Below are 17,393 nucleotides of genomic sequence, written 5' to 3'. Positions count from 1 at the left end.
CATAAATTATACTTGCTAAGTATTATTGGCCAAGATTTAAAGTCCCTTCAATTCTGTCTCAAAACACAGTTCAGCAAGAACTGCATAAAGACTGCTAAAACTGGAGAACAAGAAAATAGATCAATTAAAAACTGCCAGTGTTTCTCTCTTATACCTAGAGGCCCAAAAACATACTGTTAATTTTCACTTGGATTGGATATTCCACAAATATATAAATTATTCTACCATTTAGCTGCTTTTATCTTAAACCAAGATTTCCACACTGATTTAGCAAGCTTTAAAAAACTCTGCCTACTACAAGGTGAGAAAGTCATATTTCTCCAACGTTCAGGTAGTAAATTAAGGCAAGAAAAAGTTTAGTGATTGTCACTGGGATTACTAGAAGAACAGAATTTATTCCAGTCACAAGGTATTATTGCTCCTCAACAACACACAGGTTAGATAGAAGCAGGAAGATACGTGATGTACCAAAATGTCTATTAATACTACACCATGGCACAAAAAACTTGATACTCAACAGACAGCAAAATGACCAAAGCACTGAACACCCAGTTAGGTAGTTACCAAATAAAGTCTTAATTGAGGAGGCAGTACAGGACAGCACATGTATCCAGTTTTAGAATATACCAAGAACTGTTAGGGATTGACTTGGATTCTTCACACAAGTTTCCATCTAAGCAGTCAATATATTGATGTCGATAACAATTCCACTTCACAAACAACTGAAGTTGGGTCTGGGGACTGTTACTGAATTGCAAATGTTCTATAATACAATATCACTGGTTTTTCAGCTCAAACTTTCTCTCTCTGCCTACATCAAGGAAACTTCTAAGCACAGAGCTCTACAGCTACTTTTATATATCCACTTCTCTTTCCTGAAGTTGTGCTCTTACCAATACACCTCTGTGCAAGAATAAAGTCAAATAAAACAATAATTAAAAAAATAAAATAAACTTTACCTGGTGGACTAAAGCTTGCTTTCCACTTCATCATTGCATTTCCACGGGTGTAAAATTCCACTGAGCCTTCAGCTTCGTTTGAACAGATTTTGAAACCACTGGAAATTACTTGTCCACCAGAGGCAGGGAGAAACTTAGCCTGTTGGTCTTGAGTCTTCCAGAAGAAGGAAAATGTTACTCCTAATGAAAGGAAGCAAGAAATGTTAATCAAAAAAACAAGTGCAATTAAAATTTTCCAGTACTGTAGGATAGAGGGAGTGGGAATGCTTTGGAGGACAGATGATCTGCTAGCACAAACAAGGGCAGCATTTTTAAAATCAACAATGATATAACAGTTCAAACTGAATAAACATCTCTTCCACAGTTTTGCATCACATGAGGACATCACTGCTTTCTGAGTAGCTTCTGTCAGTTAAAACTAAAGCTTTTTGAGCACCAAAAGTAATGAAGTTTAGTTTGTTTGGTTCTGTTTTTTTTTTTTACATATTTATGCTTCCATTCCTTTGGCCTTATCTCCCCAGTCTCCTTACTTTTCTCACCCTGCTGTGATGATCCCCTTTTCCTCCTGTGATCTTTACATATTTCAAAACACAAGTTGCTCTCATACCTCCATATCCTCCACTAGCATCTGCATCTTTCTTTCACGTTCACCAAATGCCAAAAGAGCCAGAAATAGTACAGACTGCTTCCAAGCTACCGATGGGCTAACTGGCTGCCAGCATGCCTATGCTTATTCAGTGGCAACGGTTGCTAATTACACTTAAATTCTTCTAGGCACGTTACTACCTGTGTTTTCACACTTCAATGCTCCAATAATTGCTGAAAGCAAAGATCAGTGTAAAAGAAAAGGACAGAAACATCTGCAGAGCCACAGGTGAAATTCTGAGGTCCCCACCTACACAAAATCACAGAATTCTTTCCAAAACTCAAGGGCAATCCTGCAAGTGCATGATTAACTTTGACCACAAATAAACCTGTTCAATTAGCAGTCAATTCTACTATTATACCATAAAATTTAAGAGCTCTTCAGATTGCACATTAGTAAAAAAATATTATTTCTGTAAGATGGCTTGTTTCGTCAATAAAGGTTACCTCAAGAGGCTTGACTGAAACACAAGTAGCAAATCAAACCTCCCTTGCATTGCACAACTTCGTAGTAACTCTGCAGGAGAGCTTCTTCAGTCAAATACAATTACAAAGAAAATGGCTCAACTAAGCAGCTCTGAAAGGGTTTATCATTTATAGTACAAAGTGCTAACAATAAAACCTCAGTTCAGAGCAGGTTGAGAAAAATTTTATGAAGTAAGGAAGTGGAAGAGGTTTGCCACAAAGAATCATAGTGAATTAAGTGGGCAACAACCCTGAAAATCACCTAGTCTAAACTGCCTGCTCCAAGCAGGGCCAATTTCAGAGCTAGATCTGGCTGCTTAGAGTTCAGCTGTGATTTTTAATGTCACTCCACACGCAGGTTGCACAGCCTTCCTGTGCAAAATACCCAAATTCTTGGCCACACATGTTGCAAGGAAGCTTACTTCCCTAGATCTAATCAGCATTTCCTGTGGTACAATGTGCCTATGTTGTTGCCTGCCATGTTTTCATTGTGTATCTCCAAGATTGTTTAGCTCCATCTGCTTCTATAACCACCCAGGCAGTTGAAGACAGCCCTTAGCATTCTCTTTTTTTGAAGGAGTAAGGAAAAGCTTCAGCCTCTGCTCCCATGTCATACTATCCAGTCCCTTAAGTCATTTGCTGGACTGAGGCTTGTCAGCATTTCTTCTGTATCAAGGGTTAAAAATGGAAGACAGTACTTCAGATATGATCTCATGATCGGTGAACAGAGGGGAATAATCATCTTCCTTAACCTACTGACTATGCTCTTTGGATCTGTAGTCAAAGTATCTGTCTGGATGATTTTATAGTGAGCAGTTCTGCAGGCTGCCTAGGCAGTATGAACTTCACCAATTTGCTACCAGATAGCTCAGCACAAGGTAATGAAGCCCTCAAACTATTATGCACACTTATTGTTAAAATAACTTTTTTTTTGTGTTTCACAATTACGTGATTAAAGATGGGAAGGCCTTAAACAGCTCACTACAGTAATCAGAAATTTTTTCCCCACTACTATCTGGAATGTAAATTCTTTTTTATTTCACATTTCTTAGCAGAAAAGTTTAAAATTATATTATCGCAGAATAAATAACTGTAGTATCTTCCTGTCTAATTGTTCTGTTTATCCTCATGACAGCATCCATCGATTTACATGATATACATACTATTCCCTAAACACTTTAAACATGATAAAATAAGCACTGTGGAAATGCTAATCAATTATCATTGGCCTCCTAGAAATCAATCAGTATATGAACATCATCAGTCTCAGTTTGCTAGATCTTGATGGATATGGGCTTAAAGCTTTAAATGCTGTGAACTCCCAACTGAAGAATTTGAGGCTTGTTGTAAGAAGTTGCAATACCTTCATCAGCAGATAAGCCTGAGTTCATACTTCAGTTTCTTTACCACACAAGTAACAGGCTGAAACACACCATCATCTTCCACCACCTCAAAAGGCCACCAAAACAGACCATGTTAATCTATTACTGCTATTAATGACATTCCTCTGCCAAAGTCTCTTACAATTTTTTTCCAGCATTTCACCACACTTGAGAGATATGGAAGTGCTGGTATTCCTCCTTTACAGGCTGGGAGATGAAGTTTAAATGACGTAGGCAGAGATACTAAGTAATAAAGCATGTCTGCAGTAGAGATGGCTTCCCATCTTTCACTGTCTTTCACTACTGGACTACTCTGGTAACTACCGATCATCCTGCAGTCACAGGAAAACTGTGGATCTAAATCCTCTTTATGTGCGCTTCAGTTCATGAAATGCTGAAACTAAAAATAAAAATTACAGACACACAACAAACACACAGTTCTGAAGTGCTATGCTGTGCATATGACCACTTTTTAAATTTTTCTTTAACTTCCCACATGTTGACCAAATTCAGCTCCTCCTGTGTTCAAACTATTAAGAGAACATTCCCTTGCATGTTCCAAAAATATTTCTTTTGACTGAAAATGCAACTTCAATGAAGCCAAAATGCTTTACAGAAAACCATTGTTTAAAAATTACTCATGAAAGGAGGAAGGCGGGGGAAGAATATTTCAACATTTAAAAAACAAGAAGAATTTGTTTTCTCAAGTCAAAATAAAGAGTTCTGAAATGTCATGAAATTTAGCCTAGGAAAAAATAATGTGATTTTTGTTTCATAGGATATTTTCAGATGAAATATTACAACCTAAGATTGTTTCAGAAAGCATTCCCTGGTTAAGTGCACTTAACACCAGTTTCACACAAATGCCACAGACAAACATCAAAAGATGCTTCAGCAATAGGAGGCTTGAATAAAATTATATCTTATCATTGCTGCAGGTGTTATTTGATTCGGAGAAAAACAAAGACACATTGTTTAGATAAAGGGGCGTTGGCTTAGCCCCCCCCCTTCCTTATACTGCTACTGTGATTTAGTGTTTATTGTTTATATGATTTTAAATTTTATCTGCTGAACATTTCAGTGTTTAATGGTTTAATGTTCTTGTTAGAGAGATACTGGGAGTGCTCTGGTACTATAAAAATAATTTACTGTTATCATTACATTATACTATAGATGTAGAAATAATATGATTTACTGATCATTTGTATTTTCCAGTAGTATGAATAAAAAGGTATGAAAAGATACAGCATGTATTGGAAAAATACCTGTGGTAGGACACCGAATTACTTTTTCCTAATACTCTCAGGTAACAGTCATGTACCATCTGGTCTGGGTTTAGCCTAATTTCTTAAAAAGTTCATACATGGCTCTTGCTTTAGCAGCTAAAAAAAAATAAATAAAAAAAAATCCTATTTCAAGTGATGTTGCCTGTCTGAAGAATGGCCCAAACCAATAAAAGCCAGAAAATTCAATGTTAACCATACTTCTCAAGCTTAAGGGCTGCAGGAGTTTACATATGGAAAGCCACAATTTTCCACTGATCCATTTCTACTGAATGTTAAGTCTCCAGTGAATGCTTTATGCTAGTGACTAGTTGTATGTTTGGTTTGACAGTCACATACAGTTTTAATGACCTCCTGTAATCAGCACATTTTCAAACCTGTGTCCCCATTGTACCTGCTATTTTGTGACCATAGCCCAAGAAGAAAGTGAAGAGGAAAAAAACCAATTTTGTTATTTCCAAAGATAAACCTAAAAAAAACTCACGCCAAAAAACCACATCCCTGCTAAGAGGCCACACTGAAAAACTGTCTCTTAAAACTAAATTTGAAACCTGTAGGACAACTTCTATTGTTTGTCAAACTGCAGTTCTTGTACGATCAAACTTGGTGCCACAGGCAAAACTTTTGGGCACTGAAAGCTGATTTTAGTTTTTGTTTGATTTAATTGCACTGTACATCATTGATCTGAGTAGCTGGTGATTAATTCCAATTTAAATTGCAGTTAGCAAAGACTATATTTTCAACAACACTCAACTGTTTTAAAACTCAATAAAGCAAAGCGTCAAGCCAGTAATTTAGAGTTCATTCCACTGAGGAAAGAAACAATAGTCACTGAATTATGTAATTTGACAGCAAAGGAAATGTTAATAGCAATTAATGAATTTACTAACCTTCAGGTCCACAAACTTCTGGATTACTAATGCAAGAATTTTGATAGCTTCCAAAGAAGAGAAAGGTAACTCCCTTCTTTTCAGTGACGTAAATTCCTTTGTTCACCATTCCTTCTACAATATCTAAAGGAAAAGAAAAATATAGTTTAATATTTGTATAAACAAAACTTCTCAGAAACACAATTCTAATACATTTGTATACCTCATATGTTTATCCAGTCCCAACTGTAGGTTTACTTTTGTTGGGGGACTTTTTCTGTGGATTTTGGGGTTTTTTTGTTGTTTTGGATTTTGTTATTGTTGTTGCTTGACTGTTTTTTTTTCTGTTTTGTTTTTGAGTTTGGTGGGGGTTTATTTCTTGGGAGTTTGTAGGGTTTGGTTTTTTCCAAGAACCATACAGATCAGTCTCATTTCATATCTTCCCCTCTTTGAGGAAGAAGTCAACAAGTTTTGCCTCTAACTGAGAGATAAAATTAAGTTTCTTTTAAAAATTTGAGTGTGTATTAGAAAAGGAAGCAAACATTTCTTTAGTCACTTGAATTCTAAGTTCATCTAGCCAGATTTACTCCTAAGGTAATGCATGTCTGTTTCCATAGTATTTCCCTTGCCACTGATGTCACTCTTTTTAACATTATACTGAATATATCTTATTATGTGTGAACTATGAAAATAGCCTAGATAGCAGATAAGAAAGCACTGACTGAATGGAATTAGGGTCATTTGAAGTTCATTATTAATAGAGTTCACATTTGCTAGCACACTTTCACGGTTAGAAAGTAGAAAAATAGTGGGTTTAGCATTCAAATACAAAACTCCAAGAATCTGAGCAGCCCTAATGACAGTTTTGTCATTTCTATCCTTCTCCTTAGGTCAGATTTTCCGAGAAGTAAAGAAGATGTGAGCTGAAACACAATCGTAAAGTGGACACTTGCACCTACACAATTATGAATGCTAGTGACTTAAATTAAATTACTAAGCTTATGCTTGTGTAGCTAATTTCCAATCATCAGGTTTCTGCCTGGAGAGTTGTCATTTTCTGTTTTCTTTTTATCTCCTGGTGTGTTGATGTAAAAAAAGGAAAAAAGTATTAAAAGGACATATCTACACAGATTGGTTCTTCCCTTAAAAAAAAAACCAAAACCAAACAAAAAAAACCTAATCGTGTTAATCAAAGACATCATGGTTGACAAAAATCTTACTTCCTGGCTTTGCAAATTTGCCTGGTTTTGTCTTAAGGTGTCCTTTAAAAATTACTAAGAAATAGTGAAAAGCAAATGGCTTCTTTTTCCTTTTAACCTTGAAAGGCAAGCAATAAGAGAATCAACCTATTGTTCTTTATGTTCTTCTGAAATGTTATCTCAGTTTATTTTAAGTGTAATACAAATATTATCAGTTTCGGAGGACCGCTGGGGCCCATTCTCCCATGGGCTACTGCTTAGCATGATGATGTCTCTCCCAGGAGTTCAGGGTACTTAGGTAACATTGCAGGAGTGCTTTTTCAATAACAGATGACAATGTAAGCATAAACAGACCTTTACCACATGACCATATGAATCAAAACTCAGTGTTAACTTTGAATCCAGTGTTACAAGAACCATCCAACCTTGACAAATGCAGAACAAAAAAATATGTAAATCCTCACCTACAGTTGCAGAGAAGTTAGAGTAGGCAGAGTCATTGGTATATACAAAGGTAGAGTTATGGGAAGGAAGCACAGTGAAGTTGTGGATTCTTAGAGCTGGGTGGAACAACAAAAGAAAATAAGCAAATAAGCAAAACAATGAATAAACACAATCAGTAATGAATTGACCAGTTCATATCTCTCAACATACAGATGTTGATCAGTGGCCTTTAAAATTATCATGCAATCACTTCTCCTAAGGACTTGTATGCTTGTGAATGTTACATTCTTTAACTACACAAGGTAAATAAATACAGTATCAGTTGAACATTTGGGTTTTTTCTCACTGTAAACTGAGAAGGAAAACTATTAAAAAATAGTTTAAATAAAAATAGCTGATGAAGAGCTCTGAAATATGATCATGTTGGTAAGGAGCTCTGCAATTATGCCAAAAATCATTATACTGGTGCGAAAGCTATGGACAATTTAAGGTCTGGATTCCCCCGTACAAGAGACATGCACTTCCTGAAGCAAGTCCAGTGAAAGGCTGAGAATGCTGGCACTGCTCAGCCTGGACATGAGAGAGCTCAGGGATCTTATCAGTGTGTATAAACACACAACGACGCTAAATATAGTGCCAGACTCTCCTTAGTTATATACAGTGAAGAGATAAGAGGCAATGGGCACAAATTAAAAGATGAGAAAGCCCATCTAAACATAACAAAAAAACCCCTACTGTTTTATATCTGACAATAAAATTCTATTCTCCATTTTTTTAATTTTGATAATTTAACATTGCCCACTGTAATCGTTTACCCTGGGCAGGCAAACAGAGCTTGAGGGAATGCCCATGGAAGTAAATAGACATTGATTTGGGATTTAAGCCAACTGAGCTTATAGAAGGGAAAGGCAAATGCTTGTAAAGGGAAAAAAAACCCACCAAAACATGCTAAGACCTCAAGATAAAAAGATGTGGAAAACAAGGGGTCGGATGAGAAACCTGAACATGGCCACATCTTTTTTGTTTGCTATATTTTAAGTTGATTGTTTCCCTTCAATTGCTTCTATGGCTGAGACAATAAAATTAATTCACTGACACTCACAACACAAATGCTTTGAGAGATATAAATCTGGCTTCACACACAATGACTTCAACAAATAAAATGGATTAACATGACGGACAGATTATGATGCTTCAAGGATTTAAGAGGAGAAACATGGAATGAAAATAACTGCATGATGTGATGAGTGGAAAAACAAGGCAGGCTCTAGCAATAAACAGAGTTGTGTAATCAGAATGGTATCAAAAACAAGCAAATAGTCACCTGCATTAGATTATAAAAAGAAAACTTTTCTGGTATATCAAAGTCAAATCTCAGACAGATACATAGGAACTCTGCTGGAGGCAGCTGAAGCAATAGCTGTGTATTATAAGACACAATATAAGCAACTGAAGAATTTGAACTATCCGGTACACTAAAGAAAAATTCAACATCATCAGAGTTGCTCTGCAGAGAAAGAGACTTTTTGCTCCTGGCATCCTTTGCCAACAATAGTAAGACAAAGTCCTCCCAACATTTTTTCAGCAAAGTAATGCAGCTGGCTCCTTTGTAAAGTTATTTAAGACAATGTCATAATAGGAGTCAAAGGAGATGGCTCACGTGAGCCAGTCCCATTCCTGCAAGTGAAGGTTTGTAGGATCAGGAACTTTCTATGTTCTGCCCTATCTTTTCCAAAATACTACTGAAAAGATTTGTGAGTTTTGCTGAAGTAACTTAACATAACTTGAAAAATAATCTAACATTAGCTGCCAATTGCTATGCTTTATAGCAATTGCGCTCTTTCAGGCACTTTCAAAAATAACTTTGTTGTAACACAAGTGCTAAAACAGTGCTAGATATGGGGTGCTTTACTCTTCTTGAAACTACAGTGTCAGAAAAATACTTTAACACACTGTTCAAGAACTCACACGGTAACTGTTTGTAAGCCAAATTATGATTCTACTGAAGTCAAAAGGAATGCTTCCATCAGCCTCTAACGGGAGCAGAATATTGCCCAGATTTATTTCTGGTGAGCCAATTTCATTCTTTAAGAAGTTTTGTGGCAAGATGGGTCAAAGTCTAAGCTTACAATACATGGATCTTTTTCCCTACTTAAGAACCGAGATTGATAGTGCAATCTTTGCATAATAAATAGCAGTAACCTCACAATTTTGTTAACATCTTTCATGTAAGGTTGTAAAGGTCTCTAACTCCAGAATTAATCTTCTGCATCTTTCTGGGTAAAGATATTACAGTCACCAGTAGTAGTGCAGCGGCTACCCCTCACACAAGTACAAAACTGCGTAGCTCTACTGCCAAGGTGGTAGCCGTAGCGTAGGAAATACCGGGGAATACACATCAACCGAACTTGGAACCAGCTAAAATGTCAGAAGAGGAAAAGCACTCCATGTGAATATTACTAAGGGACCTTTGAGTCTCAAAAGGAGACAGAGCATACCCGAAAATTTCATCTGAAAGGAATGGCCCTGCAAGCCCATAATGCTGCAACCGGATACAGTGGTTTGGTCGAAGTTCCATTAATTACATCACCTGCACATCCTCAGAAAACCTCCACCACCCTTTTTGGTCCTGATGTGAAACATCAGAACCAGAAAACTGCTAAATCCAACCAAAGTGCCTTTTAATATCATTCCCTCAGGGATTCTGCCGTCCTCACAACTGACTTTTTCAAATCACTGCGAGTTTTGTCTTACCAAAACTATCTTTATTTTGCCCGACTGGAAAAAGAAATTTGAACTAATGCTGCAATGCTGCTTTTAAGGGAATACCCAAAAGCAGACAGAAGTGGGTCAGTATACAGATAAGAACTTACACTTTTCTTTCTGTAGATGCTACATGGAATTTTCAAATTGCATGAAGAATTTGGGCACTTAACTCCTTCAAAAAAGCAGCAGGCACTTCACTGCCAGCATAGCCAGCTATCTCAGTCACTGAGTGTATTAGCATGTACCAAAGCAACCAATAACAATGTGATTTCAATGACTCTTAGCATCATAAACCTTTTCTCTCTATAACCTTAACAATGTGTAGACAGCCCATAAAACATCCGAGAACACTCTATAAAGATCAGTTCACAAACACATTATCATTTGGACATTGGAGCACTGCAAAAGCATTAACTGAAAAACAAAATCTCAACTGCTGTGGTACAAAACCTAACCCCTTTAATTTCTTCTGATCCCTTTCTACTTACAGACTGCCACAAATACTTATGTTATTGCCATTGTCAACGAATCCTTTAATCTACCTCCATTTGTATCCCGAAATTCATGAATTCCATCCACATCTTCCAATGGCCAGTAGTGGGAAGCTGATGCGAGAACTTTGAACCCTTTCAAGAAATACAGATGAAAAGGTTATTAAAGTAAGAGCAAACAAGGAGTGTAGTGAGTTGCCACAGAAGAAAGCAATAAGGGAAGTCAATAGTTAACCAAGATATTTTATGTAAATCAAGTACAGCACATAAGCAAGATGATAAATCAAAATGGCAGAGTAGACTAAAACCATCTGATTGATCACTGCAGAAAATCTGTTCTTAAAGCTCAACTGATTTTTATTTTAACTGCACTTAAAATGTACAACAATCTCTGACTAAAACCCTGTTACTGTCCCGGATTGCACTTGTTGAAGTAACAGGTAAGTAAGTCATTCAAGACTAATTTCAAAACACTACTCATAGTTCTAAACACAGCATGGATAGTACAAAGCACTGAGAAGGGAAAGCATGGGAGAATATTTAGCCTTTATAGCATACTACTACTGCTCATGCCTCCTTCATAGGTAACTCAGGTCTCTCTGGTTCAAGGAACTAGAGTTCCCAGGAATTTTCATTCCTAAACAGTATCTAACAAATGATTCATAATTGACCAGGATCTATTATTGGCCTGCCTGACTAGAACTGTTTGAAGTTGTCTTACCACAGATGGGGATGTCTTCAGAGAAACAGATGAGATTCTATGCCTATACTTTCCCTTTAAATATTTGGAAGACACAGAGAAAGGCACAACCGCTAACAAAAGGAGAAGGGTACTGCCAACATAAGAGAATAGTGACACAGAATAAGCATATACAAAACCCAGAATAAAAGTGTCAGGCAACCTAAACTCAACTAAGCTGAGCGTGACAAAGCGTGCCAAGGAAACAGAATCTAGGAACAAGGGTTTTTGCATTCACATAAACTACATCTGGACATGTGCTTAAGTTCTACCTTCAAAAAACATATTCTGACTGCTGCTAAAGGAAGTTATATGCTATGCTATTGAGAGCATCCACATAGGCTACCTGTGCTAATATACCTCCATCTGACTTCAATCAAACTACTAATTCCACTATGCAGAGCACAGAACATGCATGCTGTTTCACAGTGTGCTTATATACAAATATCTCTTGCTCCCATTAACATCTTTACATATCAAAATAGAAAAAGGATTAAACTTAAGAGAGGTGGTAGAAAAAAAAATATTGAGACAAATAGAAATGAAAAGTCCAGGGAGAAAATAATTTGATGCCAAAAAACCTCTGTCATAACATGGCACAAGAATTTTTTATTAGCAATAGTAGCAGCATAGTGACAAAGCCATAGCCAGCATCGAACTCCTAAGAAGCAGTGATATTTTAAGGAGCTGACATTTAAAAGGTTGCAAAAATCGGCAAAAACAATTGGAAGCAAAATAGATATACAACAAAGTGAATTACCTAGACCCACACTGCATGTCTGTGGCTTTCCCAGCTCCCAGTTCTGAACTACACAAAGCCACACTGCTGCCCCACTACCAGCCAATCAGCCTTCAGAAGACCTCCGAAAACAAATACCTGTTCCAAGTACTAGTTGAATTCCAGGCAATATCCTTTTAATAGGTAACTATGCTGTCCTTAGGACAATCACAAGACCTCTTTACAAGTCTAGCTCCAATTCAGAAAGCATTACTCACTTACACACACACTATACTACAAAATAAGTGTTGTGTAACATCCACCTTTACTGCAGGAAGCTTCCCCCCCCCCATCCCCCCATACTGTTTCATCAGGTAGAAGCCAGTGATCCTCATCTATAGAAAATGAGACTGTACTTCTTTGCTTTCCAGTGAAGGCAGAACAAAAGCAACTAATGGGCGTGAAACTACTGCAATAGCAGACAACATGGCTTTGCCACATTGCACTGTATTTCATTTGAAAATAATTACATATGGTTACAACTTAAAAGCACAAAGCAATACATGCACTGCTAAAGCAGTAAAATTGTACTTGTACACCACCATGAGGCTTGAGGTTAAACTATTTATATAAAACCAGAAGAATTCTGCAGTTACACACAGACCCCAAGTAAGCTTTGGATAAGTTTTTTCTACACTGAAAACATCTGAGAGATCCTTAATATGGTCTATAACCAATTTAAACTGAGGCATGAAAACTAGGAGGAGGGGAGACAACTTGAAGCAATGCAAAACTACAGCAAAGTACACAAGCTGGCATATCAAACTGTAAATCATTGAATTGAAAATGCTGAACTCATTGAGGAGAAAAAGTAAACAGGCTAAATAAGAGGTCTGATTCAAAAAGTCATGCTCAAAAAAAGGACTAAAACATAAACAGTTTATATTTTCTATCTGTCAAATGCAAACCATCTTTCTCCATTCTGCACAGAATTTTCAGAAGGTAAGTTACTGAATTTAAAATGACTGGTACAGTCTGATACTTTAGACTATTACATTTTTTAATACGTAGCTGACATTAAATATAGGATCACACTTTCTTTCAAGCTACTAAGAAAATTAAAAAATACAAACCAAAAAAGCAAATAAACATTTAACCACATTGTCATAAAATGCAAATAGAACATCCCTTACCTGGGTGTTTGGGTAACTGGGAATAGTTTCCATACACCTGCACATAAAACATAACATAATGAGACACAGTGAGGCAAGACTTCCTAAGAGGAATCCAAATATATCTCAATACTGACCATATTCAGAACATTACCTGATATTTGTACTGAAATAAAATCAGCAGAGAATAATGACAAGAAAGCAGAGATGATAAGTTCTCCATGGTCTATTTAAGGTTAAAAATAAAACTGAAATCTGATTTCTGTGAGATTTCAATCACAAGTTTTCCTTTGCTACTTTTTGTATTAAAAGGCACATTTTCCATGAAGGTTCAAAAAGTCCATTCCTTCAGTGACGGCAAAATATCCTTCCAGACCCTTAAGTAGTGTTCGTTTGCTTCACACTTTGATCTCTTCATTTAACTCTAAATTACTGTGATTGGAGGAAAATTAAAAGAAAGATGCATCAGATCCAAAAGTTGTACTGTTCCATGGAAAGAAGTCAAATATTTCTGTAACAATCTGTGCCAAAAAGAAAAGATCTTGTTTTCAACTTTCTTCCTATGGTTGCCTTTTCCTTTCAAATTACTTTCACATTGTCAGAGATCTGAAGCCAGTTTTAGTTTTGCAAGCAAGAAAACGTACTTCCTTATAGTGTATAAGTCTCACTATTCCTCTGAAACTGAACTGAAAAGAGTTGCTAACTCCTCACTTATCCAGCTCACGTTTGCACCTCCATCCCAGATCCTTTTGGGTGGAGAGCAAGTCCGAGTGATGTCATGCTTTCTCCTCAAACTTTGTCCCATTCTGGTACTCTATTTATATCACGTTGCTGCTGTCTCTTTTCTGGGTCCTAACACCAGCCAGCTAGGAACAAGTGGAAACAAATCAATGTGCTTCAGCAAACACATTGAAGAGATTACTACTCTTTGCAAGCTGCACACATAAGAAGAATCAAACGCACAAGAAGTGTTCTTAATTCAAACACTTAAGAAAAATAAAACAAGTTTTGGGCAGAAAGCTTAGAAGGAAAGCTAAGATACATCTATTAAAACAACAGACTGTATTTCTGCCTGAAGAAGCATGACTTGAAAAAAATACTGAATTAAACTACATGGCACTCTAAGGATTAATTTTTTTGTATATCAAGAAGGGGAAACTGAGGCATTAAAGATTCCACTTATTTGCTCAAAGCTGCACAATGAAACCAGTAGAAGAACTAGGAAAATACTTCTACTTTTTTATATATAAAAGATAATTACATTTAAACTATTTTTTAAAAGCCTCCCAGTTACACTCCATCACAAATATTAGCCATCATTTTACACAGAAAAGAAAAAAAGTAGCTAAAACCTGTGGCTAGTCTTCATTTAATCTGCTCCTTTATGGTAAAATCTTGTTTTCAGTTCCCTCCAAGTTCTATTTTCAATGAAATAAACTGTAAGAGTAGCACTTTTCACAAAAATAGATAAGCTTTCCTTCCCCGTTCATTTCTCCCCTTTTCTTTATCCTCATATGAACAATTTCAAGGTGGTGTAGGCAAGATTAGAAACTAAGAATCAGACCATGGTAATAATGCAACAAAAATCAAATTATTTTATTTACCTTTGCTTTTGCCAAAAGCTGCATCAATAAATTGGATCTTGTTTTCAGTCCTAGATGCTTACTCACTCAGCAAAGCACTCTTTGCCTAAAATCAATGGACACATAAGCTCCTGATTATAGGAAAGTGATCACATTCCCTGCTTCCATGCCTGTCACTGCCTCTTTATGCCTTACCTTCTGACTATTAGTTACCCTTCCCTCACTTCCCATCCGTTCTGAGACTCTTGGCCCCACCTCTCCAGGTACCTCTATCAGCCTTTATTTGCCTGGTTCCTCTTCTTAGCTCCATTCTTTACAGTATATTAGCCCTATTACTTGTCTACTTCATTACAAGTTCTGCACCAAACTCTAGCTGATTTTAACTTTTAGGATGAAAGTTTTACATTGACATTTTACATAGGAATTATACAGCTGGAAGCTCAGCTGGGGGTAGCTATGGTCCTGACTTAACCAGTTTATTCATACCCTGGATGGATACTGAACTTCCAAAGCTTCTGGTGGTAACCAGCCCCTCGCAGATGACTGGGGAGTAGATGCGGCTCCAGGGTCCAAGGACTAAAGAGATAAAAATTAATTGTGGACATTCATGTGGCACATGAATGTTTCAATGTTACCAAAAGTTTAATACTACAAAACCTCTCTACTGAAAGAAAAAAAAACTTGTTCATTTTGCAACTCAGATTTTATCTGCAACAAAATAATTTTGAAAATTTTGAATTTCAGTTCCTTCAAAAATTTAGTTTCCCCATGTAGTTTAAACCAGTCTGACTTTTGCTTATTTCTCTCTAGGTTGTTTTTTTGGTTTTTTTTTTGACTCCTTCTCTCATTATTGTTAGCCATGAACTCTTCTATATCCTGAAGGAAAAGGAGGAATTCTGTGTAAATCTGAGGAATTCTGCTTTATGTACTGACAAATAGAGCCACCCTTAGAAATAACAGAGCTGCAGCTAAAAAATCCTGAAAAAAAGCTAAAATGTAGAAAGAAAAAGACAGGAATTTGAAATATTTGCCAAGAGAGGCCTGTCTAGGGAAAGAATATGCTTACCAAAACAATTGTGAGAATCCAAGCAAACATGTACACTGCCAAAAATTTCTGTGGAAACAGCAAATTGCAAGCAGACATCGGAAATTATTTGCAGAAACAAATTCAGAATTTATTCCTGTGATACTCTGGAAACCTGATCTGAAAAGTCACACTGCTCCCACCACAGACTAGAGGCAGTACCGGGCATCTGCCACACAAGGAGTAAGTGATCCTACAATCAGAAAACAAACCATGACAGTAGATTGCTCTTGAAGAACCTGCAGATGAAATAATGTTCATTTAAAGTACTTACGTGTCAATAAACGCACAAAAGCCCACATGTGCTGGGTAACTGGGCAGCCCACACTAAGCCTGCTGGATAGGTTTCTTCCCAGCTGCCCCAGACAGCTCTCCCACCCGCTGTCCTGAGGCCCTGCTAAGGGGGTCAGAAAGAAGAAAGATGTGACCCTGTGTTACAGTGCTCGGGGTCCATGAAAAGCTGTAGATTTTCTGTCCCACTTAAGTAGAGAGCAGCAAGAAGGCCAAGGAGGAGACATGCTGCAGTTCAGATATTTGCCAACAGGTAGAATGAGCTCCCAATACAGAACAGAAAGCCTGATGATCTGTAGCAACAGTCACAGGCTTGCAAACAGCACTGGGAAATGATATGCCCCAGCTTTCTCTCTCTCCACTCCCCCCTTCCCCCCCTTACTTTTTTTTTTTTTTTTTTTTGGAAAATGGGAGCCTTTCAAAGACAAAGGATTAACAAGAAAAGCTCAGTTGTTACATGTTGGTGATGCTGGTTGCAACACTTTCAGAGTAATGTGAGTGTGACCTATCACGTGATAATTAAACTCTCCAGTTCCATTTTCAGCTTTCCTTGTTCACCTCGTGTTCACTCAGGATGACTGTATTATTGAAACAGAAAAATCAGCAAATGCTGTACCTGACATTTGCCAGGAAATGAAAAATAACCTGAAGTTAAAAATCTTTATTACTAACTATATACATACAAGCAGAGAGAATAATCCTTTAAAGACTGCTTTATACTAGAGAAGACAATCTGTAATACCGTTTTCTTCCTTTGTTTTCATTGGAATCATTAACTTTCCACAAGAGAGCTGGTGCATAATTGGGACTGAAATGTTTTAACAAACATCTTAGAAGTTATTTTAAGAATAAATACTAGCTAGATTTTGTAAAAATTCTCTAATATCAGAGTCTTTACTAATAAACTAATAAATATTCTGGATTCAAATGACTCCCTGATCAATTTGTTTCTCTGTCAGTAATGGACGTTATTAATATGATGGATACAGCTGATGTATCAACATCCATCCACTTAAATTTGAAATTTTAGTGCTAAGTTTTCTAGCTTGTTATGAACATCCAAGGTAAGTAGTTATAGAATTGATTTAATTCACTTACACAAAACCCCTCACAGTTTTATACACTAATTTAGCTAATCTTTGCTACAGAGACCATCCTTCTACCAAGTCTCTTGAAACTACTCAAATGTACATAGGTGCAATTTGACTAGATTTGCACAACTGCAAGGAACCAGAACAAGATCCTGTACTAAGCTTGCCACCTTGTCAATGCACACCTTTAAACCAGCAGTTATTTTTGTGAT

The 17,393-nt window shown here is 36.9% G+C and overlaps 1 protein-coding gene across 1 annotated transcript in view; it reads right to left on the bottom strand.

Annotated features, from left to right (window-relative positions):
* The window catches only part of ADGRD1 (adhesion G protein-coupled receptor D1), a gene marked incomplete at both ends in the record, with an annotated part of 143,886 nt that extends 128,027 nt beyond the window's left edge, over window positions 1-15,859 (bottom strand). The window contains 6 exons of the mRNA XM_080628616.1: window positions 960-1,139; window positions 5,625-5,747; window positions 7,267-7,362; window positions 10,555-10,638; window positions 13,154-13,190; window positions 15,782-15,859. Coding sequence (XP_080484742.1) covers window positions 960-1,139; window positions 5,625-5,747; window positions 7,267-7,362; window positions 10,555-10,638; window positions 13,154-13,190; window positions 15,782-15,859 — 598 coding nt within the window. The remainder of the gene's footprint in view (window positions 1-959; window positions 1,140-5,624; window positions 5,748-7,266; window positions 7,363-10,554; window positions 10,639-13,153; window positions 13,191-15,781) is intronic.
* Between the last annotated feature and the right edge of the window lie 1,534 nt (window positions 15,860-17,393).

Source organism: Psittacula echo, assembly GCF_963264785.1.
Source record: "Psittacula echo genome assembly, chromosome: 13".
In the NCBI taxonomy this organism is placed as follows: domain Eukaryota; kingdom Metazoa; phylum Chordata; class Aves; order Psittaciformes; family Psittacidae; genus Psittacula; species Psittacula echo.
Note: the sequence above shows the minus strand (reverse complement) of the source record. Positions and strands in the feature narration are given on the sequence as shown.